The following is a 25,526-nucleotide window of genomic DNA, read 5'->3' as shown; positions in this document are numbered from 1 at the left end:
CCACCTCATGTCTATCCCTCCCTCTTCAATGACGGTGGTCTTGTGGTTCTGCATTCTAGGTTTTCAACTCTATAACCATGGTGAGAGTTTTTGGGTTTTTTGTGGGATTATTGTGTGTTTTTTGGATTTTCAGATTTCCGTTGTGAGGGGTGAAAGTGAGAGTATCAGTGGACCCAAGCGGTGGTAGGTGGTCGAAGATGGTGGCCAGTGGCTGGCCGGAGAGTGTAGGTCGGAGATAGTTGGCTAGTGGTGGCCGGTGATGCCCTGACTTCTGTTTAGATGAAGAAAAAGATAAATAATAAATATATAGTTAACTAAATATAACTAACAAATAAAAAGAATAAAAAAGAAATAGATAAGGGCAAAATCATTCTTTTATGTAAGGAAAACGATATTAGGATAATCATACAAAATTCAAATAAGAGAGGACTATCGAATTAATTTTTGCAAATAAAGATGAAATTTTTTATTATTTATTATTTATTATTCTTATTATTATTTTTTGCGCGAGGGAGGAATCTTGTAATCCACTTTTTTAAAAATTCAGACACTTCATCCTAACTTTCATCTACAAATAATTTCGTTCCCTCAAGAAAACCCTTTTAACACAAAATCCCTAAAACCTCAATTACTCCGATCAGGATTGTAACCTAATCATCATCATGTAAGTAATCGTTTCGCCAGGCTTCGATGAACATTGAATTCTATGAATCACTTGTACAACTGAGAATCGACAAATTTCATATACTGAATCTGCTTACACTGTTTCTGATTGAATATTGATTGATTGATTGATCGAGTTCGCTTTTTAGGTCAGAAGACGAAATTGCGATAGAAGCAATAAAGCATGCTTTGAAGGCTCTTCGGAAGCGGCATCTGCTGGAGGAGGGAGCTCACGGGCCTGCTATTATAGCTCTTTCTAAACCTATTGCTTCCCAGGTTCCCTTTCTGTACTCAAATGCACACATATACTGCAATCTTGGATTTTTTTTTTCCTTTCCACAACTTGTTTGTGTTCAGATGCATTTCAATTGTCTAACAGTTTTGTAAACATTCAAGTAGTTAATGTGAATTTTATCAAGAACGTTATGGCTATAGAAATTGTTCATATATAATATTTACATGCTTTAAAATTATCTGGAAGGAAAGCAGACAATAAGGTGTCAAAAAGGTTTGTGGAAAGTTAAAGTGTCTTGGTATGTTAATGTGATATAACTGATTTTCTTTATACATATGCAACATGAAGGGTTCAGAATGGAAGGATAAAGCAGAAACTCTTGAATTGGAACTTCAGCAATGTTACAAAGCTCAATCTCGATTATCTGAGCAGCTTGTGGTGGAAGTGGCCGAATCTAGGGCTGCAAAATCTTTAGTCCAGGAGAAAGAAGCCTTAATTCCTAATCTTGAAAATGACCTTTCTCAAGCAAGGTTCTCCCCTTTCCTTCTTAGTGGTTTAATTCACAATAATATTATCTTGATGACTGTTATGCAGGGATGAATGTTCTCGCTTGGCTGCACTTCTAGAGGAAAAGACTAAAGGCCTAGAATTGCTTATGGGTGAGAATAAGGAACTGAAATCTCAATATGAAGAAATGAGAACTAGAGCTATCAATGCAGAGACTGAAAACAAGACATTGATTGATCGGTGGATGTTGCAGAAAATGCAAGATGCTGAACGCCTTAACGAGGTATATGCTTTACTTCTTGTTTCTTTGTTACTTAATTTGCTTCAGACTCTTCATTCATATTTATATTTATATTTATATTTATATTTTCAGGCGAATGCTTTATATGAAGACATGCTAGGTAAGCTCAAAGCCAGTGGACTCGAACAACTTGCAAGACAACAGATAGACGGTGTAGTCCGCCAAAGTGAAGAAGGAGCTGAATACTACGTGGAGTCCACCATACCGAACACCTGCAACCACCGGATCCCCGCCCACGAAGGTGGCTGTGCTTCAATCCTCTTCGAAAACACTTCCGGGAAATTACTCACCGGAGGACAAGACCAAACTGTTAAAATGTGGGACACAACAACCGGTCAACTCACTAAAACCTACCATGGTTGCATCGGATCCATCCTTGATCTCACCCTTACAAATGACAACACATGTCTAATAGCAGCAAGCAGTTCCAACAACTTATACGCATGGGACACAAATACGGGTCGTGTTCGCCACACCCTCACAGGTCATAAAGATAAAGTATGTGCTGTTGATGTCAGCAGATTCTCTAATCGCCATGTCGCCAGCTCAGCGTATGACCGGACAATCAAGATATGGGATCTTAACAAAGGGTATTGTGTCAACACGATTATCTTCCCGAGTAATTGTAATACTCTGTCTTTCACGCCAGATGGACAGACGATTTGTTCGGGACACATGGATGGGCATTTAAGGTTGTGGGACATGAAGAGTGGGAAATTATTGAGTGAGGTTGCGGCGCATTCTCTTGCTGTGACCTCTATTTCTCTTTCTAGAAATGGGAACACGGTGTTGACAAGTGGGAGGGATAATTTGCATAATTTGTTTGATACAAGGACTCTTGAAGTGATGGGGACATTGAGGGCGAATGGGAATAGAGTTGCTTCTAATTGGAGTAGATCTTGTATTAGTGCTGATGATAATTATGTTGCTGCTGGATCTGTTGATGGTGTTGTTCATGTCTGGTCGATTGCCAAGGGTAATATCGTCAGTACACTTAAGGAACATACGGGTTCGGTTTTGTCTTGTTCTTGGAGTGGAATTGGGAAACCGTTGGCTACATCGGATAGGAATGGAATCGTTTGTTTGTGGACATAAGATTGGAATCACTTTTGTTTCGTTTGTACAGATATGTTTTTTTTTTTTTTTTTTTTTTTTTTTATTTATTTCGTTAGTACATTTGTTATATGAAAAAAGTTGATGGATTTATCATTTAAGTTTAAACAAGATTTGATTACAAGAAACTGCATCTTTGATTACAGAATAGCTACTATATAAAACTTTATAGCAGGTAATGGATGTTTATTACAAGCTCACTTCAATTTCTACTACTTATGGGAGGTTTGTTGTTGAAGACTGAAAAGAGAAAAGTAAGCACCTTCTTTACCTTTAGCTAACAGATCATCATGAGATCCTTCTTCTACAACTCTTCCATTATCAATCACTGATATTTTATTGGATCTTTGAATTGTAGACAATCGATGAGCTACAATCACACATGTCCTACCAACCATGGTTTTCTCAAGAGCATCTTGAACAAGTGCCTCTGATCTCAAATCCAAAGCACTTGTGGCCTCATCAAGAAGTAAAATAGCTGGATTTTTCAAAATTGCTCGAGCAATCACGATTCTTTGCTTCTGTCCACCTGATAACTGCACCCCTCTTTCACCACAGTAAGTCTCATACCCATCTTTCATTGAACTTATGAATTCATGGATATTTGCTAGATTTGCTGCTTGGATTATCTCGGCTTCTGTTGCATTCTCTTTCCCATAAGCAATGTTTTCTTTTATTGTTTCTGCAAACAAAGTAGGCTCCTGACTAACCCATGCTATAAATGACCTTAACGCCCTCAGATTGTAGCGGATAATATCCACTCCATCAACTTCCACAGACCCTTTACACGGGTCAAAAAATCGCTGGATCAACCCTATAATTGTTGACTTTCCAGATCCACTTGTTCCAACAAGTGCAACAACTTCACCACCATTGATCTTTAAACTTAGACCTTTAAGTGCCATCTTTGTGGGTCTGCTTAAATAAAAAAAATCCACTTCTTTCAGTTCTATACGCCCTTCTACCTTTTCTGGCATTATCATGTCTTGTTTTGGAGTCTGCATTTTGCCTTCTCTTTTTAGAATCATAAACAAGGATTGTAACGCGTTTTTTCCCAATGACAAATCCCCAGTCATACTCCCGGTTTCTGCTATTATCATCCCTGCTGACACCACAATGTAGAATGTCTGAAAAAGGTGTTTGAATGTTATATCTCCCTCATAAAGAAGCCTTCCTCCATACCAATATAAAATGGCAATATTGATATTAGTTAAAAATGGTCTAGCAAACAAAGCCATTCCTTGATACCAATTCTTCTTATCACTCTCCATTTTTCGACCTTTCTGTGTCTCTTCAAACAGCCTCATAACTTGCTCTTGCGAATGATACGCAGTGATAACTCTATGGTTGTTAACCGCTTCACTTGCTATTTCACTGCTCTTGTTCTCGGTTTCCGTTGTCACAAGGGCTTTTAGGTAAAAACACACAATGATGACTAGTTGTAAGGAAACAGCAACAAGAGCGAGTTTCCAAGACAAAATCATACTCAAAATAACTGCTGAAATTGAAGCCGAGATTGCTTGTGCAAAAAACGCCAATCGATCTGCTACGAGGTTTCTCACCATGATTGTGTCTGTAGCAAGTCTTGAACATAATGCTCCCGTGTTGTTGTTTTCTTGATAAAACCACTCGATTTCAAAACTCATGATCTTTGAAAACATTGATTCTCGGACACGTTTCGTTAAATTCTCACCCATGATTCCAAAATAGTAATGCTGGATGACACCGATGATGAAAGAAAATCCAGCAATGGCTAGAAAAATGTAGCATAATGTTGTTGTTTGAGACCGGATTTCGTCGTGGTTTTTTAGAAAGAAAATGGAAAGCATTGCACCCTGAAAAAACGCGAGTAATGGTTGAATTAATCCGTTAAGTAAAGCACCTATACAACCAACTAGAGCCGATTTCCATTCAGGAGCATTCATCCGAATCAATTCTTTCCATGATAGATTGCTATCTTTTTCAAGATAAGAACTATCTACTATCAGTCTCGTTTTCTCTCTTCTCATAGATAAACCACCACCATCATCATCATCATCATCATCATCATCATCATCTAATGTCTTGATTTTGGTTTCTTGAGACGGTGATACGGTTTGACCGTTGACCGACAAGGTGTTCTGTAGTTGGACCATGGTTGAATATGGTCCATGAGTGTTTGAAACAAGTTGGTTATGTGATCCGGACTCGATTACTTCACCTGATTGAATTACGAAAATTACATCTGCATTATCGAGTGTAGATAAACGATGTGCAATGATTAGTGTTGTTCTTCCAATTGAAGCTTGAGTTAAAGCCTGTTGTACAGCTTTTTCAGAATGTGAATCTAATGAACTTGTGGCCTCATCTAAAAGCAAGATTTTTGGATCTCGAAGTAGGACCCGCGCAATTGAAATCCGTTGCTTCTGCCCTCCCGACATTTGAGTTCCTAATTCTCCCACCTAAGAAAACAAATCAGAAGATAAACTAAACAGTAAACACACAATCAAACTTAAAGAAAGTTATAAGAAGGTGATAAGTGCTTGATGCTCACTTACCTGTGTGTCATAACCTTTGGGTAGTTGTGTGATGAATTCATGTGCATTTGCTCTTTTAGCTGCTTCTACAATCTCTTCACTTGTGGCATCTTCTTTCCCGAATAGAATATTCTCTTTGATCGATGTGGCGAAAAGTATAGGATCCTGGCTCACTAACCCGATTTGTCTACGTAACCAATTTAACTTGAGCGACTTTATGCTGATGTCATCTAACAGAATCTCTCCCTCAAGAGGATCATAGAATCTTTCAATCAGATTTATCACTGTTGACTTACCTGACCCACTGCTACCAACCAGTCCAACGGTTTGACAGGGCTTCACCTTTAAGTTGAATTTCTTTAAAACCAAGCTTTCAGGTCTTGATGGGTATGCAAAATAGACATCTTTGAACTCCAATTCACCTTTGATTGTATCTATGGTTGTCCCCTGTTGATCTTCGGAATCTATGGTTGGGATTCTTTCAATCATTTCACTAATCACCCCTGCTGAAATACCTGCTTCTGCAAAGTACTTTATGTTCATGAAAGAACTTCCCAATCCACTGCAAAATAGTGATCAAACCATTATATACTAAAATGGCAAAATTAAAAAAAAAACCAAAATGGTCTTATACTTACAATCCTCCATAGATAACACAAACTCCCGCGCTAAGAATATCTCCACCTTTCAACCCCTTGTCAATGACCAAAACGCCCCCGTACCAGCTTAAAAGCGCCCAAATTGCGTATATAACTCCAACACTTCCAAACACTATCCCTTTCAGTAAACCTTGTTCGATCCCAAGACTCAAAGTGGGTCCTAACGCGGTTGAAAACCGATTCACCATTTTTTCCTCTCCAACATACGAATGAACTGTCTTTATTGATGAAAAAGCCTGCTCTGCGACCCCACCAGCAACCGCATAAGCTTCTTGTAGCTTCTCTTCATTGCTTGATAATCGCTTTCCATAAATTGACCCCGGAAGAATCAACAAAAACATCGCGGGGACCGCCACAATCGCCAATCTCCAACACAAATACATACCCGTTATCTCAGCCGCTATAAACATCCATATATTCGTGATAAAATTTGGAATCTGTTAAAAAATGTCATCAAATTGTATTAAATTAAGGATAAATGTCATCTTATTGGAAAAAAAACCACATGTGCCCTTAAACTAAAAGTATATAACGATAAAGAACATGTTGAAATCTTAGAGAAGTGGATCGATCACCTTTTCACTAACGACTCCGTGTAGATTTATCATACCGGTTGAAATACTTGTAGTTACACGAGATGCTTCAAGTGTTGTGTCAAAGTATCCTACTTGTTGGCGTAAAATAGCTTTTAAATATTTGGTGCGTATGCGGGATGATTGCCTCTCTGCTGTTCGACCCCAACAGAATCCCTCTGTTTAATGTCAATCCATGTTAAATGTCTATTTTTGATGACGAGGAGGGCATCCACGTCTTTTGTACAAACGGGCGATTATTTGTCCCACCCTTTTGGGTGGGACAAAAAATAACAGTATCGTCCCATTGACAACCGACTCAGTCTTGGTCTAAACACAGTACAACCTGTTATGTCCTAGACTGTGTATCAAACGGGCCCACCTTACCTAGAAAAGCGCCTGCACCCACACCAATAGCGATGTAGATAAACGCGAGAGCATACTGCAAAACCGATGGATGTGGTGGTTAGCTAATAGCATTCTACATCGTCTATAGTTAATTTGCTGACATGGACAACTAACCTTATTTACATCTGCGGGTGTTAAAGAAGAAACCGAAGCATAAACATTCATCAAGTGACTGAAAACCAACATCATTATAGACACACTTAATCCATCTACAAAGCATCCGCATGTTCCCAATGCCATTAGAACCATGTCACTCCAGTCTGCATGTTCAAATAACATCCCTAATAATCCGCGTGACACCTTCTCTTTCTCATCGCTCTCAGGTTTGCCTGATGATCCATTAATCTCCTTCATTTCTTGATCAAATTTGTCCATCTTTTGGTCCGATGCATGTCATGAATCATAGCTTGTTTTTATGCATATTTTATAGCTTAAATGTGTTAAGGACAAAAGTTTATGACCTGGATTTTAATTTTAAAAGGTGGTCAGCCGTAAGATGATTTATGCTAACAGACGATGATTTCGCTATTAGTAGTATCTATCAATATACATATCCATTATATATTTACACTTTGGGTAGATCAACATTGTTGATTAGGAATCATCTTTTTGGCTTTATTCTGTGGTTAAAAACTCTTTCCAAAATTATTGTTGTTTGTTGCTTGGCACCTAGCTTGTGTCTACATCATGTATTTTGTATGAATCTTTAATGATGATGGCAATGCTATTTAGGCTGAGCCATGATTGGATTGGACAAGACTGAACTCAACTAGACAAACTTTTTAGGATTATTTCCGATGAATGTCTTTTGCAGACAAAGACATTGAGAAGGTCATTGTTCTGTGTTATTTTTAGTGCCCTGAAAAAGGGGTATGGACACAACATTTTTCTTTTGCATTTTACACGAATCTTATTCCTGTGATTCGAAATGTTTAAATTTAGCACCTTGTTTCCATAGATTTCATATGATCCCCTTTAGATAGGATACAATATCTGTTTGGCATCTATTGGTTTATTTTTTAACTTGTATTTATTTGGCCGTTATACCATGTCTTGCTTTTCGGCCATAGATTCCCTTCCAAGACCTTTCTCCTTTTATAAAATATCTGTGTCGCTCTCTCTGTTTCTCTGATATTGAAGTTATGTTTAAACATCAATCCCATTACTATTAATATTTAGTTACCACCGAAGATGTTACAAGTACCACCTGATAATTCCCATTGATGACACATTCTTGTTCGAGTAATTTTCAATTTTCATCTTTGTAATTCTCAATTTCAGGTGTTTAATGTACTTTTTATTGTTGAAAGACAAACTATTTTATGCTAAAGTTGAAGCAATTAAAGTAAATTAAATATTCGGTTAATGTGACAACAATCCATGTATCTTGACAATGTTTATGAAAAGGAACAATAATAAATTATTAGTAATAGTTGAAATAATATACATTTTTTTTTATAAATTGTCAATAATAATTAGTTTTAGTAATAGTTGAAATAATACACATTATTTGTAATAGTTGAAATAATATACATTTTGTAAATAAATTATCAATAGTAATAATTTATTATTATTATTATTATTGTTATTATTACTACTACTGCTGCTGTGAATATGAAATATGGTTTTATTATGGGTGACAATTCTCAATACGACCCATGACAAGACACGAACCCGACACGAAAATAAACAGGTTTGAGTCGAGATTTCTGAGCCGCCAACTCATTAACTAGCCAGATAATGGGTAATGTTCGGGTTGGTATTTGGGTTTGCAGGTCAACCTTAATTTTTTTAAAGGATATTACCGTTTTAGAGCACATTTCCCCGGAGGTGGTTCACTATTTGGTAAAGACATGGACACGTTTTGTCTTTGTATTTGCAAGTGTTGCTACATAACCTCCTCTTGGCAACCCTGGAATGAGTCTTGAGTAGCAGGGATGCGATTTAGAACCGGAAAACCGGACCTAAACCAGAATCGGACCGGAACCGGAACTGTTAGAACCGGAATATATAGAACCGGTTCCGCTTCCGGGTTTAAAAATTGGCTTTATTCGGGTTCCGGGTAATCAGGGTTTGAGTCCATCGGGTCCGGGTAAACCGGATCTAAAAACCGGAACCGGTGTTAGGAATCAGAACCACTTTTAGGGCCGGAATCGGTTTTTGTGAAACGTTTAAAAGATGCATATCTCATTCGTTCCAATTCCGATTGACATGTGGTTTTCTCCAACATGTAGTTTAGAGTTTGTACATGATTTTAAACTATAAGTTTGTCATTTTTAGTTTTATATTCATCGATTTATAGTCTCCTAAAGTCGAGATATCAAAGTTGGAAGTTTTTAGTTTTTCAATTTTTTTGTATTCGGTGAAAGTTTTAAAACATACATATCTAATTCGTTTGAAGTCAAATTGATATGTGGTTTTTTCCAACTTGTAGTTTACAGTTTGTACATGAGTTTAAACTATAATTTTGTCATTTTTGGTTTAATATTCAATGATTTATAGTCCTCCGAAGTCGGGATATCAAAACTGAAAATTTTCAACTTTTTCAGCTATTTGTTTTTGTACTTTGTATTCTGTGAAAATATTAACACATGCATATCTCATTTGTTTAAAGTCGGATTGACATGCGGTTTTTTTCAAATTTTATTTTAGACTATAATTTTGTTAATTTTGATTTCACATTCAATGAGTTACAGTCCCCCAAAGTCGGGATATCAATATGAAAATTTTCAAAGTTCAACGCACTAAGTAGTAAGTAATTACCAAAAAATTTAGGTTTTTCTGGTTTTTTCGGTTCTAAACCCACTTTATCCGGTTCCAACCTATCCACTTTGATGTTTCCGGGTTTTCTGGTTCTAGACCCATTTTACCAGGTATTGTACCCGAAACCAGTTCCTATATACCGGTCTGGTTTTCGGTTCTAAAAAATCACGTTAACCGGTTCCGGGTTTTCCGGGTCCATCTGGTCCGGGTTTGGACTCACTTTCATCCCTATTGAGTAGATTTGAACTCAATACCTCCTTGTGAAAAATTCACTGTATAATATATTATATTTAAATTATGCGACTATGCCTATTAGCCTATGTGTTGCATGCGCTAAATCAAATTAGTCCTCACTATTACACAAATAATATTTGGGTTCATGGGTCAACTCGCAAACTTACCGACCCGAATTTGACCCACGAACCCATATAACTAAATGGGTTAGACGGGTCGTGTGCGGGTTGATGTTTCCAATCTGCCAAACCGTGATACAAATAATTATATGATTTGTGTACGAGTTGATATATTCTGACTTGCCAACAATCCACCAACCGGAAGCCGACATGATTGTCATCCTAGGTTTTAAGTTAACGTGAGTAATTATTTATTTTTAAAAAGGTTTTTATATTTTATGTATTTTTAAGTTGTTGTTTTTTATTTTTTATTTATTTATTATTGTTTTTTTATTTTTTTTTATTTGAAGTTGCTTCTAATTTAGATTAACGAAATTGAAGTTTCTTGTTTAAATTGTTGAAAGAAATAATAATATCATCGTCACCACTGCTTATGTGAGACAAGAAGCCATAAAAAAAGACAATAAGTTGATGCTTATATGGAATGGAAAAAATATAGTAAAGTTGTCACCATATGGAATAAAAAAATGGTAAAGGTATCACAATACCTCACGTCTACAACCTTTTTTTTTGAACCGGCATCTGGTCTCCAACCTTATGCTTAATAACTGAAAAATATTTAAAAAATAAAAGGAAAAGAAAAAAGGAAAACAAGAAATACGCTACTACGTCAAAATCAATGTTTATCGGATCTCGGATGATTGGAAATTCTTCTTTGGAAAAAAATGTATACATGATACTAATCTTCCAACGCAAAATTATAAATGTGAATTAAACCAACTCCCAACGGAATTGGACAATTGTGGGGTCGTAATCGGTGACTTTGACGACTTCATCAAGTCTTCTCTATTTTGTATATTATAATAAACAAAATATAGTTTTAAAAGAAAATTACGTTTTGTTTTATTCAGATTCTTCTGTAGGTAGGTGGTGGCAAATCTAACCAACATAATTGAAAATGGACATGCTTGTAACTATTATTAGATTTATTAAATAGTTATTAATCGTAATCTTTTTTATTTTGATGTCGTATTCAAAATCAAGGATGCCAATTGGACCCGTGGATTCGGTTACCCGGGGGACCCGACCCTAACAGGGCGGGATTCCCTGATAGATAATGGAGCACGGACGGGGGTTAAAATTCATACCCGAAACGGGTATGGGTCGGGTACAGGTATGATAATGATGTATGCAAACTAACAACAATGTCCATAAACGTAGATTGTTATTGGTATACATCAAAGTTAATTGGACAAATATTAAAACTTATTTTGAGTCCCCACAAGATACTGTTAAGGAAATTGAAGACGATTGTACCATCCTAACAGATCAAAAGAAGAAGATGAAATTCATTTAATCAATGAAAGTAGAAGAGAACGATGCATTTGCAGAAACTGAGGATGATGATGACGATATTCAGTCATCATGTTGGTAGTTTGAAGAAGGGATTTAAGACATGCAAAATGGTAGTTGTACGTTTTGCATTAATTTTTATTTATTTGATCTTTGTAGTTCCTAGTCATGAGTAACCAACTTACTAAGCAATATAGGAGTATTTCATAGTGTTGACCCAAATAATTGTATCTACCCCATGGTCTATGCCATAGTTGAGGTGGAAAATACAAACTTTTGGACATGGTTTTTGTCATGCTTAGGTGATGACCTAGATTTGTTAATAATATCAAACTTCACTTTTGTTTTTGATAGGAAAAATGCATAATTGTTTTAAATGTATGTAAATATTACTCTTGTTAATTATAAATGAAAATATTTCTAACTATTTGATTATTTTATGGAGTAATCTTAGTAATTATAAACCCTTTCCATGTGCAAATTACATGTTTTACTTATGGCATATTCATGAGAATAAGGTCAACTGGAAAAGACAATGTGTATAAGAACAACATGCTATATGTAACATTTTAATGTTGGTATAAAAGATCTGAAAAGGTTAAAGTTAAACAATGATGCATATGAATGGTTGAAATAAATCTTCCTAGCACTCAATTTCTCATGTATTGTTTATTTTGTTAGTATGCATATGAATTAGGTTCAAGTATTAGACCATTTAGAATTACACTAATATATAATACATGTTTAGGCGGATCATATTATGATGTGCAACTTAATACTATGTGTGAGGTGCTGAAGAGTGAACTAGATGACGGAAGAGACAAGCCCATCATCATTGCACCAAAGTTTATCCGTGAGTACTTGATGAAAAAAATTGCAAATATGGAAAAGGTTATAATGAAGTGGAAGGGACCACTAACACCATATGGTACAAAGCTCATGGTCATCAAAATAGAACTTTCCAAAGTACAATGTTGTGTTTATTTTTCATTTGCATGATCAATTTGTGGTTGAGATGAAGGAAAGGTCTTGCTCTTTCTGAAGGTGGGGAGTAGTAACTAGGATGCCATGCAAACATGAAGTGACCATAATATGGGATTTGGGGAAGAACAAAGCATGTGATAGTAAACCTGAAAGATGGACACATCCCATTTATTGGTTGGACACTTGGAGGCATATGTATCATTTCAAGGTACACCCAATAAATGGCAGGAGTAATTAATTAAGTGGACCAAGCCATTATGCACAACCATTTTGATCCCACCTTATCACTGCAAACATGTTGGAAAGCTTAAAAAGACGAGATAGAATGGAGTTTAGAAAGCTATTAGAAACTATGATGGTGAGTATATGGTGAAAATGTCAAGTTATTAAGACAAGGTATGTAGTAAAATGCTCAAAATGTAACAATTTAGATTATAATTAACTTGTAAGGGAAAGCATGGTACATTTGTAAGTGGGAGTAGTTCTAGTTTAAGGAAAAAACGTAAGGACTAGTGTAACAGAAAAAAGTTGATGGTGGCCGGAAGCAAAGCTGTAGGACTGGTCTTGAGGATTCAATGTCCAAGATGAGCCAGAACCTAAGGGCTTTAATGAACAAAAAATACACAAAATGGTAAAATAAAAAAGAGTTGCAAGTATCCGGTATTAGTGAACCTAAAATCCACAAAAGGGTAAATCCGTATATTTCTACAAAACTTAAGGGTTTTTATGTCATTATCCCTTTAATATATTACTCATGACATGTTTTGCTTCACGCTATGGCTTATTGTCATTTTGACTTTTCTCATACCAATATTTCATGTTTTGCTTTCAATTTTTTTGCTTAGTAGAACTATTTCTTATTTTCCATGGGATTTGTATGTACAAGTTTTGTTGTAGAACCAAAATTACAGATGGTCAGTTGTGTCAACAAACCAAAAAATTGACGATCAACAAACCAAAAAAGTTGATGATCAACAAACCAAAATCATTACCAAAAACATTACAATTGCATAACCATTACAAACCAAAATTGAATGACTAATCAACGTTAATATAGTACTTAGGTCATTGTAAAAAGTAAAATCAATTTCATAAGGCAAATACCATTTCCATAATTACGGTCACTGCATAATTCAACCCTAAGCTTACAAATAATATTTTATTTATTTATTTAAAACCTTTAACTTAATAAATAGAAAATGGAGAAAAATGAGAGAAAACCGATGGAGGTGGGTGTGGTATGCAGTGAAATAGATATCGTTGGGAAGGGAAAAGATAAAGGAACGATGGTCGCTTGCAATTTTGAAATCGCATGGCCCGGAAAAGAAAAAGACCAAAAAAAAAAAAAATCAATTTTTTTTTTTTTTTTGCAATTTTCTCCACTTAAATAAACTGAAAGGCGAATAGTTTATTAATCAAATCAAATGAAACCATAAGTAAATATAAAATATCCAGATTAACCTGATAAATGGTATTTGTATCACATCCCCCTACTTAATAAAAACCTCCCTTAAACGCCACGTGTCAATCTTATACACAAGCAAGATGTCACATGTCAATACTGAAGAAACTCTTGCACTGTTTTTCCCGCTCATTCATTTCTTCAATCGTCAGTAACTCATCTTCTAAAATTAAGCAAATTAGTTTTAATATCTTGGAAATTCTCATAGACTTTCTATGTCCAACCCAAAAAATCAGGCATTTCCGTAGCAGAATTTTAAATTATATATCTTCTTTCTTAGTTGAAATCCTATAAATCAGTAACTAAATCATCGTTTTTTATATGTTGATAATTAAACATCCAAATATACAAAGAAGAAAATTGTTTCCAGCTTGTATCGATTACAAATATTCCTCCACCCACAAGCTTTCCCGCATTGATTTGAAGGGTTTAATCCTAACCTCTAGGATTTGCTTCAACGATTGCATATATTTTGGGTTCTATTTCCTCTTGTGAGTTCTTTCAACTCATTTTATAGAAGAGTTTTTATAGTAATTTTATGAAGTAATAATAAAAATTTTCATGCCATTTGAACTCTTCCCCTTATTCCTCATGGATTGCAGGTAATCTCTTCTTCCAAGAAGAGAAACCACCATCGATTTCTACTCATGGTTTGCAGGTTCTTTGCTAATCCACTTAAAAACAATTTCTTATCTTCTCTAATTATCCGGTTTCTTTTCTCCTGTACCCATTCGATTTTGGTTTGGATTCTAAATGGGTTTTCGTTAATGGTATAGTGAGCTAAAGTATGTTTCAGTGTACATAATTTTACTTGGAATAAATATTGTCTTATTTTTTCAATCTTGTTGCTTGAGCTTGGGTTTGAAGAATGATTTTAATTGTTTTATAGTTGGTCTTTATTAAGATGCACACCATGTGTTAAATGAAATGCCTTAATGAATCTGGTCCCCTTTTGAACCATTCAAACCACTTAATTTCTATTCCCGATAATGAGATATGATCATTTGAAAGAACTAGAGTAAGATGCAGCCCATCTTTTGATGGAAAACGTTAATGAATCTGATCTCTACTAATTGACTTAAAATATTGAACTTTGAAACCACTTAATTAAGAGAGCATGCCTAATATTGTTATTTAGCAGCATGTGTATGATGAAATTTGAACTTGAGCAGATCTCCAATGAAATCAAGGCCACAGAAACAACAAATGATGATATAAGGTATGTATGAAGGAAATGGACCAACAAGGATTAGCAATAGCAGCTACTAGTAATTTCACATCAGTTAAGGTTTTAAACACATCACAGTTGGGGAAAATGAGAACTCAATGTTGTTACCGAGGCACCATTATTCCTCTTTTCTATTGGTAGTACAAAATACCTCATTATATTTATTGTAATAAAGAAAAATAAAAACGTAATACAAATTCAGTTATAAGTAAAAACTTTAAAAAAAATTCATTTTTTTTATCATTGAGTAGGGTGCGGAAAGGCGAATTCATTGATTTTGGATATTAGTTTTCATATTCAAATAACATGACATGAATCTCAGGGGTCACGTTTAGTTAGAAAAAAATATTCCTGGTAAAAGATATTATAAGAGATATTATAGTGACGTTGGTTTTAATATGAGAATGTTTATATTATTTCTCCAATTGTGGTTCACAAATTGCATTTAACTCTCAAAATTAGGTAAATTGATTTTAACTCCTGAAAATGGATTTCAATATATATTTTGTTACTAATATATTAGTTTGATTAAACTAGCTTTCATCCACAATTGAATTTATTATTCAAGGAATAGGTTTTTAACAAGGTCAATATTTCTTTAATGTATTAAAATTATTTTACTGCACATTTAAGTAGTAATGATATTATTATTACAAGTGTTTTTAATGCATGTTAAATTATTTATGATACCGATGTTACTTCAGTTATTTATCTAAGAATCACCCTATTTATTGAAACACGATCTTATATATGCAGAAGAAACTGATAACGTGATGTTGATAAGAAACACCCTTTGTTTATTTGTTCGACGCTTTTCCCCAATTAATATTGTGTATAACAAAAAGAAACTTATATTTTATTTCTGATTCTTTTAAATTTCTTGAATTTTAGCCAATTTCTAGATGGTATTGATCCATGGGAAGAACTATTCTATGATAAGGAAAAAAATGAGAAGTACATAGCTATTCCTTGCATATATCCATTTATATATATATATATATATATATATATATATATATATATATATATATATATATATATTTTATTCTCTGAAATTGAATTTGTGGATGTTGTTTATATTTGTTTGCATGTTATTATCACAACCATAAATGATGTAGAAAATGAGACTTTCCCTAAAATTTCTACATTTCATGTTTATAGGGGTTTAGGTTGACAAGACATAGTTTGTAGAGGTCAAAACCGGTACTCAGTATCCAAATTGTGTACATACATTTAGATTCTAAAAGAAATGCTTTGAACTTTTTAATTTATAAAATTTCATTTATTTGGTTCTAAACGTCATATGTTTATAATTTTCTAGCCAATAAGTATCACAATGAATCTTGACCATCCGAAGTGTTTCTATTCAATAATAGCATCATACTTTCATTTATTTGTGCATTATAACATTCTACTTTCATTCATTTCTTTTACAACACCTAACTTTCAAACATTATTTTTTTTTTCAGTTGCATCGGTTATTTGTTTGGTTTATCAATTTTTCGGTTCTTTCATTTTTTTTCCTATAATAGCAACATACTGTCAAAAGTATGGTTGGTGGGGAATCATACCTGATAGGGAAGCAATTTGTTTTTTTTTTCTGTAATGAAAATGTACTTTCATCCATTTATATATAGATAACATATTAATAAACTTAAAATTCAAACTTTGTTTAAAGGCAAGTACTTAAAAAGTTTGTAATTTGAAAATTTTAGGTTTGGAAAGTTTAGTAGAATTGTGATCGGAAGTGTTTGCTAAATCTACAATGGCGCCATTATGTAAATCTATTTAACATGGGGATTGTTTTCAAAATTTGTGTTACACAGGGGCTGTTTTGTCAATTGAATAACATATGGATCAGATTTCACTTAATTTATTAAGACAAGAGCTGTTTTGTAAATTTAGTAACCCATGGGCTATTCTGTCAATTTTTTAACATAGGGAGCATTTATGTATTTATTTTAGCAATGTAGTATAAAATACATTAATATTTTAGAGTAGAATAGTTAAAAGTTAACTAAAATTGTAACACAGGGACTATTTTGTAACATATGAGTCTTTTATAACACATGGGTTGTTTTGTAAATACAGAGTGGATGTTCTGTCAATTGAGTAACAAAAAGAGTAATTATGTAATTTTTAGCAATGTATTATTTTAGTGTAGAATTGTTTAAAGTTAACTAAAAATTGTAACACGGTAACTATGTTGTAAAGTTAGTAATACAGGGACCATTTTGTTAATATATTAACTTAGGGACCAAATTTCACTAAATTTTATTAACACATGGATAATTCTGTGAAATATTTAATTTAAATAATATTTTTTTTCCGATGGTTTGCAATTTGTTATCAGCTTGTTGGGTGATTATGCTTACAAAATACAAAACTATATTGATAACAATCCACACACTTTTTGTATCATCGGTGAAATCACTATTTTCAAGAAATAATAATAATAATTTTTATGATGATATTTGTGTATAAAAAAGTTTTATTTATAAATATTTTTTATAATATTATTATTTATATCAATTTTATTTATTATTAGTATATGACCATTACTTCCCCATTTGAATATATAATTGTTTTATTTTATGTACTTATTTATCTTAAATTACAATATATTTTAAATTTCATATAATATCATTTTCATGAATATTTGTATTTTTTATAGTTCATAATTTTATTCCATTATACAAAATCATAATTTCTATCTACAAATACAAATTCTTGACCGGATATTCAAACCATTATGATTTTATAGTTTCAACCTATCATCGTATCATTATTAAATTACAGACAAAACAACTATATTTATAATTTATTTATCTTTTTATTACCATTGGTCAATAATTAACTTATAATTTAATTAAAATTAATTTTATCTTTCTCATCCGTGGTGCCCACATATTATAACCTAGTATTGATTAATGATTAGAAATCACGAATCTATCATTATGTTAAATAATTAATAATTATTAGAAAAATAAGAGATAAGGTACTACAATGATATGAACCCCAATGATATTGATGCCTTGTCGTGAGGGTCGTAGTCGGTGACTTGGACGACTTCATCAAGTCTCCTCTATTTTGTATATCATAATAAATAAAATATAAATTAGAAAACACAACTAAAAAGAAAATCTTTTATTTATTTATTTACTTTCTTTTGTAGGAAGGTGGTGGTAAATTTAACCAACCTGATTGAAGATAGATATGTTTATTAGATTTGTTTTTTAATTGTTATTTGTAGTCGTTTTAGTTTGATGTCATGCTCAAAATCGATTATGATTAATTGTCTATTTGCAAAAAGTTTTTTGATTCATTTAATGGTTGGGAATATTCATAAACACGTTATTTGACTTGTAAAATTATTATAAAAGTATAAATGCAATACCCTTTTGGTTCAGAGTTAAAAAAAAACGATATCTTTCATTGGAAATATAATATAATACAATTTAGAAATGGAAATTCACATAAATTAATTAACATTTTGTGAAACTAAATTAGGAGTATCGATCTGAGCCAACATAACCCTACAATCCTTACTATTCGGCCTCTCTTTCGGATTATCCAATGTACAGAAGCACGCAATCTTAAGAACAAGAAGCATTTGTTCCTCGTATCCATTTTCCAAAAGGCTTGGATCAATCGCTTCTTTCGGATTATCCGAAGTCATCACCTTCCTCATCCATTTCACCAAACTAACTTCCGATGTGTGCTGAAAAAAATCATCAGATGGAAGCTTTCCGATCACCAGAACTCCCAGCAACACACCGAAACTGTAAATATCACATTTATCTGTAAACTTCATCGTTTGATGATATTCCGGTGCTATGTACCCTAAAGTCCCTGCAACATTCGAACTTGTCATATGTGTTTGGGCTTCAGGGATTGATTTCGCGAGCCCAAAATCAGCAATTCGAGCTTCCATGTCGTCATCAAGGAGAACATTTGCAGGTTTTAGGTCACGGTGGACTATACGAGGGGTGTGGTTCAAGTGGAGATATTCAAGCCCAGATGCAACACCAATGGCGATTCTATGCCTTGTGGGCCAGTCGAGCTCTCGTGTTCCATTGTTAGCCTCCTGTATGATGTCTTGTAAGCTGCCGTTTTTCATGAACTCGTAGACTAAGTAATGGCAGGTTGGTCGGGAAAGGTGAGCGAGTAATGGGAGAAGATTCCGGTGGCGGATTTGGCCGACGGTTTGGATTTCGGAGCGGATTTGGCGCATTTTTTTGTTGAGAAGTTTTGTGTCTTCTTCGGTGAGCTCTGCTGCGTCTTTTGGAGCTTGTATGACTTTTTTTATGGCGATTGTTTTGATTTTTCCTTCTGGGATATCTGTTTTGTATACTTCTCCACATCCGCCTCTTCCGATGACTTGCAATGCTGCTACTGCTTCGTCATCATTCAGAAACGCCAGCTCCTCCGCCTTGATCGATTGGCTGAAAATTGCCGGACCGGATTCTTTCCCTCTAGTTTTGATCAGGATTACAGCCAGTTTGAATATCACTGACAAGATAATCGCGGAAATGATTCCTGCAACTGATCCAACAAAAAATCCAAGGATCACACCCATTGTTTTCTTTCTGTTCTTGTTATGTTTCTTTGGTGTTTGCATCGGAGATGGAGCCGGAGCCGGAGCTTGGAGATTATTTGAATCGGAACTTCTGTTTCCAGTTGAATTTGTTGATTCGGCAAAGATATAACGTTTTGGAACACGTTTGTAGTTAGTCTTCTTCAGATCCGGCGATGGAGATTCCACCTTGTTCAACGCCGGTAACGGGCCTTCCAAAAAACTATTGCCGGAGATGTTGAAGAACCGGAGGTTTCGGAATGAACGCAATGAAATCGGTACTTTTCCGGTGAACATGTTATCGTCAAGGGAGAGTTTTTCGAGGTTTGGATAATATTTCAAGAAACCCAAGTTGCCGGAAAACTTATTGGAAGAAAGATCGAGGATACGGAGGCGGAGTAGAGAAGATAATTCACCTGGGACTTGACCGGAAAGTTCATTATTGCGGACTTTCAGAACTTCAAGTTTCCGGCAGTTGGCGATTTGAGGTGGGATACCATCAACAAGGTAATTGTCAGGGAAAGACAGTTCTTTGAGCTCCGATAACTGCCCAATCGCCGGCGAGATAAACCCTTTCAGCTTTTGAGCTTTGAGCACAAGCCCAGTCACTCTATGGACGTAAGATTCGTTTAAAATCCTCCGCTCACAGAATATTCCGTCGGTGTAGCAGAGATTTTCCGGTCGATGGAGCTCGCCTGAGACACCTAAGTCTTCCAGAATTGTGATGAGAGCATGGCTGTCTGCGGCGTTAAGAGTCAGTTTGGCGTGAACGGAGAGGGTTAGAGTGAAAAAAAGGAGTAGTGAGAGGTGGCTGATGGCGGCCATCGGCGGTGTTTATCGGGCGGACTCCGGCATTTAAAAGCTACGGCGGTTGCATTTTTATAAGGAGGCATGGAAAGCTTTAAAATACAATGTATCAAATAGGCGTGTGGAAAATTTTAGAACTCGACATTTCCGGTCAAACTTGTAATCGAGTTTCCAAATTTACCCTTCCCTCAAAATGATTGCATTAAAATACAATATTTTTAAGAGTTGTACATTATTTTAAGTTATAAAAGTAATAATCATGAACTAAAAATGGAATTTATTAACTTCAATTTTATACGTAAAAAAACACTCTAAATCATTTTTTTAGCGAATACATTTCAAAATTAACATTCAAAGATATGTTTTAAATTAATAACTAAATAAACAAACATCAATTATCAACAATATTTATTTCCTATTCTGAATAATCGTGTCATTTTTAAGGGAAATTTATTAAACTGCTGACATATAACATATAATATATCTCTTCAAACGTTGCTTTTCAAAATATTTGATTTAAATAAAAACCGAATAAAAATATACTATTTTATGTGCAATTTATGCGAGACAAATAATGTACTTTGAACTTTAGTTCATTGACTTTTGTATATAAATTTTAGACAAATCTACATAAATAGATAAATACTTCGTGTCCTTAGGAACATATGGTATGAGCAACTTAAAATGGTGTTATAATAAGAAACAATAAGAAGAGGGGGTGGTGTTCATGGTGTTATAACACCATGTTAAAGAGGAGAGAGATACAGAGAGAGAGAGAGAGAATTTGTGCAACCAATAGAAAATCACGTTTCATCTAGTCATGGCCACAACAAGAAGCAACACAACTAGATACAACAGGAAGGGGGGGGGGGGGTTGATGCATCTTAACAGCATTGAGGATTCTCCACCTTAGCAATAACGAGATGCAACATGCCCCATACCTTCTACTCTAACAAAAAATAAGATTTAGTTCCTAATTTTTTGTATTAAGATAGTCAGTGGTTTTAATGATAATATTTCTTGTCCATCAATTTTTTTTCATAAGAAATATTTACATAGACGTAACAAGTAAACAATCAATAAACTGTATCGCAACCCCTTTTTGGATGACAAAACTAATTCTTTTAAAAACAATATCTATAAATCTTGGAGTCATAACATTACTATGTATGACTCATTAGACTCTATTGAGTAGCTCCACAGCTTCTGGCGTAAGGAAACCGAAAGTATCAAATGCAAAGGGTATAAAGGTGTGTTGATTTTCCATGCACGTTTTCTCATGTTTTGCCACTTTGCTTGATGCAGCTTTTAAAACAGCTTACCCCACAGTGAAAACTCAACTCCCCAAACCCACAAGAGGGGAAACCCCTGTTAGATCCATGCATGCATGTTTTCCTCCAGCCCATCCAAATACTAAAACATCAGCGGGTCTAAGTGTTAATCTCCCTTCCAATGAGTCAGTTAGAAATTTCTTGTATAGTTGGTTCCTAATCTATATAAAATGATATTTTTATAATTTTTTTTATTGATTCTTGATAGGAAAAAACCTAATCTTGAAAAGATTGCACAAAAACCCAAACACAAACCGAGATCAAGAATGAAAACCTAAAAGGTCAGAACTTAGAACCACATATTCCACCTTATTTGCATATGGTTTGATTTTCATATTGATATGAACAACCAAATATGATGCGGTTCAGTTCTACTATGCATATTGTTTTCAATTTATTTGGCACTCATTTCTGAGATCCTTTAAATCTGGGTTCCTATTTATTTATTTAGCCCAAAATTTATGTGTTTGAATATATTGTTGGAATAGGATAAATGAGTTCGTGATGTGATTTGATTTATGGAACATATTTGATGTGGTTCAACGGTGATTAAACTCCTACGTTGCAAGGACCCCTAAAATCCTAACCCCCATACACCTTAATTGAATGTACATAAATAGTCATATATACATACATACATAGTTCCTCAGTACAACAAAAATCAATTATCAAATATGAGTTTTTTGGGAAATTGTCTTCAAACCATTTTAAATTGGTATAAAACCATCTTTAAACCTCTATTTTCTACATGCTGAACTAAATATGAGTTTTTTGAAGACTAAATGTTTGGAGCTCGATATTTTAGGATGTTGAAACGATTTATGGGTTAAAGCTTAACATGTATATACATATGTTTTGTTGTGTAAATGATTTTATGGATTGGAATGACTTATGAGGTGTGGAAACAAAACAACATCGATCATGTATGGATACTCAATAAAGATGAATTAAACACAATGACATGTTTATTGTTTACTAAGTGTGAGATCCATATATTACATGAGTTTATTTAAAAAAAATAAATATGAAATTTTAACAATTTGAGAAGTTTGAATTTATAAGAAAAATAAGAAAACATTTAAATTATTAAATTAATGAGACTTTAATACATTGAATACATTACATATATAAATCATTTCTAATAAATACCTTACATATATATTACCTTACATATTAAATGTGAAATTTTAATTTAATAAAATAAAAATTACAATAGAATGACAAGTACTGGAAAATATAAAATTCAAAAATTCTAGAAAATGCCATGTGTCAAAATGAAAGAGAAGAGGACATGTGACAAAAAAAACTTTCATTTATTAAGGAGGATATGCACTTATGGTGCCCATTTTTTTTAAATAAGTTATATATAATAAAATATTATGAACTATCTTAAAAAATATAAATGAACCGCCTTAATATTTTTGGTAATATATATATATATATATATATATATATATATATATATATATATATATATATATAGAGAGAGAGAGAGAGAGAGAGAGATAGGTTCATGTATTCTAACTGAATATTGTATGGATGTATGATTGATTGTGAACCAATAAAATTTAATAGAAAAAATAATAATTAAATAAGGGTAATTAGGTAATTTGATAAATAAATTCCACAAATACTCCCTATAATTTTGCTAGTTACATTGATTTTAACCTAATTTCCCCCTTTTTATATACGACCTGTGTGATTGATGTAGGATCAATCTTCATCACCGGTGTAGGATCAGTCTTCATCATCGGTTGAAGACTCCTTCACGCCGACCATCCAATCAGCTACTGACCACCACCATCATCTTTATTGCCGACGACCACAACCATCCCTGTCCTTCCGTTCTTTTATTCTAGAGCATTTTTTTGTTCATCCACTCTATCGATTCCAACAATCAATTCAAAGAACAATCATCTCTACATATGATGGGTGTTGTATTACTTGAAAGAAGCAAAAAATCAAATTTATGTGAATATCTTCGGAACCAGAACTGATAAATAGAGATAGTGATTGATAAATAGCGAGATCAAGCCTAAAGGGGGAGAACAACAACAAATATGTCGTTTCTGTCGGTAATGTTCACAGGAGAAGGTTGGTGCAGCTCTACTCCTCCACCCAGCGACACAACCTTGACAAATATGAACATACTCCATCGCAGATCAGTCGCCCTTGTCCTCTATCTCTGCCGGTAAGGTTTTGCAATTGATGGATGGAGTTTGATTTCTTGTTTATGGATGGATTTCAATTTCTTGTTTAGGGGTGAATTTCAATTTCTTGTTTATGGATGTGCTTGGATTTGAAAGTCAAATTGAATTTGTTTAATATTTTTGATTCAACAAGTAGAATTAATGCAAGAACATGTTCTTGAAGTTGCTATCTTTTAGGTCTAATTGTTATTTTTTGATTAAGAAGTAAATAGACTTTGATAGATATACAAACAATTGGCCATACTGGTTTTAAAATTTTCTATTCTTTATTGAGTTGAATTGGTCTAATTACATTGAGTTTATGTGATTTTATTGGTTGCTTAAATGGTGTGGTTTAGCGTTCATGTGGTTTTCCTGTATCTACCCTTCCATCCTTTGTTTGCCTTTTTTTAAGTTGCAAACTAATCCTAGAATTATCACTAAACACAAGAGGTTGTTGCAATGGCTTTGGATGGTAAACATTGTTCATGATTATCATTCCTTAGAGGTGTATATTTTGTTGTTAAATTTCATACATGCATTTATAATTGTATGTTGGTATTGTTGGTGTGTTTTATCTATGAAATCAGGATTACATGTTTATTAAACTTGCATTGGTTGAAGAGAATGAGAAGATCAAAGCCGATATTGAAGAATCGAAAGTGCGACAACCAAAGATTGTTATCCACATTTAAGAATATTCCAAATCTTCTACATTGTGCTTAATTGATTTAATTTTCAGATTCCAAATCTTTCACATTTTAGAAGATTCCAACGACTGAATTAATGGAATCAAATGTCAGATACTTCTTTTTCCCTTTTCTCATTTGTATTGTTCGGTTCCTAGAAAAACATATTAAAATAGATGGATTTGATTTTTTTATTTTAATCTGTTTTATTTGAAAATGTTTGCAGGCTTTGAGAAAACGAGTGTTATGAGGTAATTCCAATTTGTTTTACTTGCTAAATGCAAGTTGAAAGCTAGGGATTTGATTTTTTTTAATTTCTTTTTCACATAATGGTAAGGTTAAGTATTAACTTATGATGTAATTCCAACAGAATGCATACGGTAATTGAATCTTGAACTCCAATTCTATCGAAATGGAATCTCGAATTTCAATTCTTTTGGAATGGAATATGGATATTTTTCTCATTGATTTATGCATGTTCTACAATTATTGGTTATTGGTTTTGGTGCAATTTATAAGTCCCCATATTTTTCCAAAGGAATTTAGTTTTTCTATTTTTCATTTGCTAATGATTATTGGATTCTAAACTATAATTGAATTTGTTTTCATAGAAGTTGATGTTTGAAGAATGGACCACAAAATTGGAAGCGATTCTTAGCAACATTATTATTTCGAATGTATTAGTGTCTTTGTTAGATTTTGATGTTTTTTTCCTGATTTGAAAGTGTTTTTAGTTTTATTCTTTAACAATAAATGTAATTATTAGCAATTGTTACTCGTATTCTATAAGAATTAATGTAATTTTTGTTTTTATTCT

General features: G+C 33.7%; 2 protein-coding genes and 1 pseudogene across 2 annotated transcripts; 1 reads left to right on the top strand and 2 right to left on the bottom strand.

Moving 5' to 3' along the window:
• The first annotated feature begins 523 nt into the window (after positions 1-523).
• On the top strand, positions 524-2,947 carry LOC145082475 (autophagy-related protein 16-like). Its single transcript, XM_079023317.1, has 5 exons — positions 524-664; positions 813-939; positions 1,247-1,428; positions 1,493-1,688; positions 1,779-2,947. Coding segments are annotated over exons 1-5 (1,530 nt in total). The 5' UTR covers positions 524-662; the 3' UTR covers positions 2,802-2,947.
• Positions 2,948-3,005: 58 nt separating this feature from the next.
• LOC145082491 (putative multidrug resistance protein) lies at positions 3,006-6,404 on the bottom strand. Its single transcript, XM_079023318.1, has 3 exons — positions 5,974-6,404; positions 5,357-5,897; positions 3,006-5,260 (listed from the first exon to the last, which is right to left on the bottom strand). The coding sequence occupies exons 1-3, from the start codon at positions 6,402-6,404 to the stop codon at positions 3,032-3,034; spliced, it is 3,201 nt and encodes a 1,066-aa protein (XP_078879444.1). The 3' UTR covers positions 3,006-3,031.
• A 12,125-nt stretch (positions 6,405-18,529) lies between these two features.
• On the bottom strand, positions 18,530-20,597 carry LOC145082459 (leucine-rich repeat receptor-like serine/threonine/tyrosine-protein kinase SOBIR1 pseudogene; annotated as a pseudogene).
• Between the last annotated feature and the right edge of the window lie 4,929 nt (positions 20,598-25,526).

Source organism: Lactuca serriola, chromosome 1 (genome assembly GCF_051521515.1).
Source record: "Lactuca serriola cultivar US96UC23 chromosome 1, Lser_US96UC23_V15, whole genome shotgun sequence".
Taxonomy (NCBI): Eukaryota; Viridiplantae; Streptophyta; class Magnoliopsida; order Asterales; family Asteraceae; genus Lactuca; species Lactuca serriola.
The sequence above is the reverse complement of the archived record's forward strand: the minus strand, read 5'-3'. Positions and strand labels throughout refer to the sequence as shown.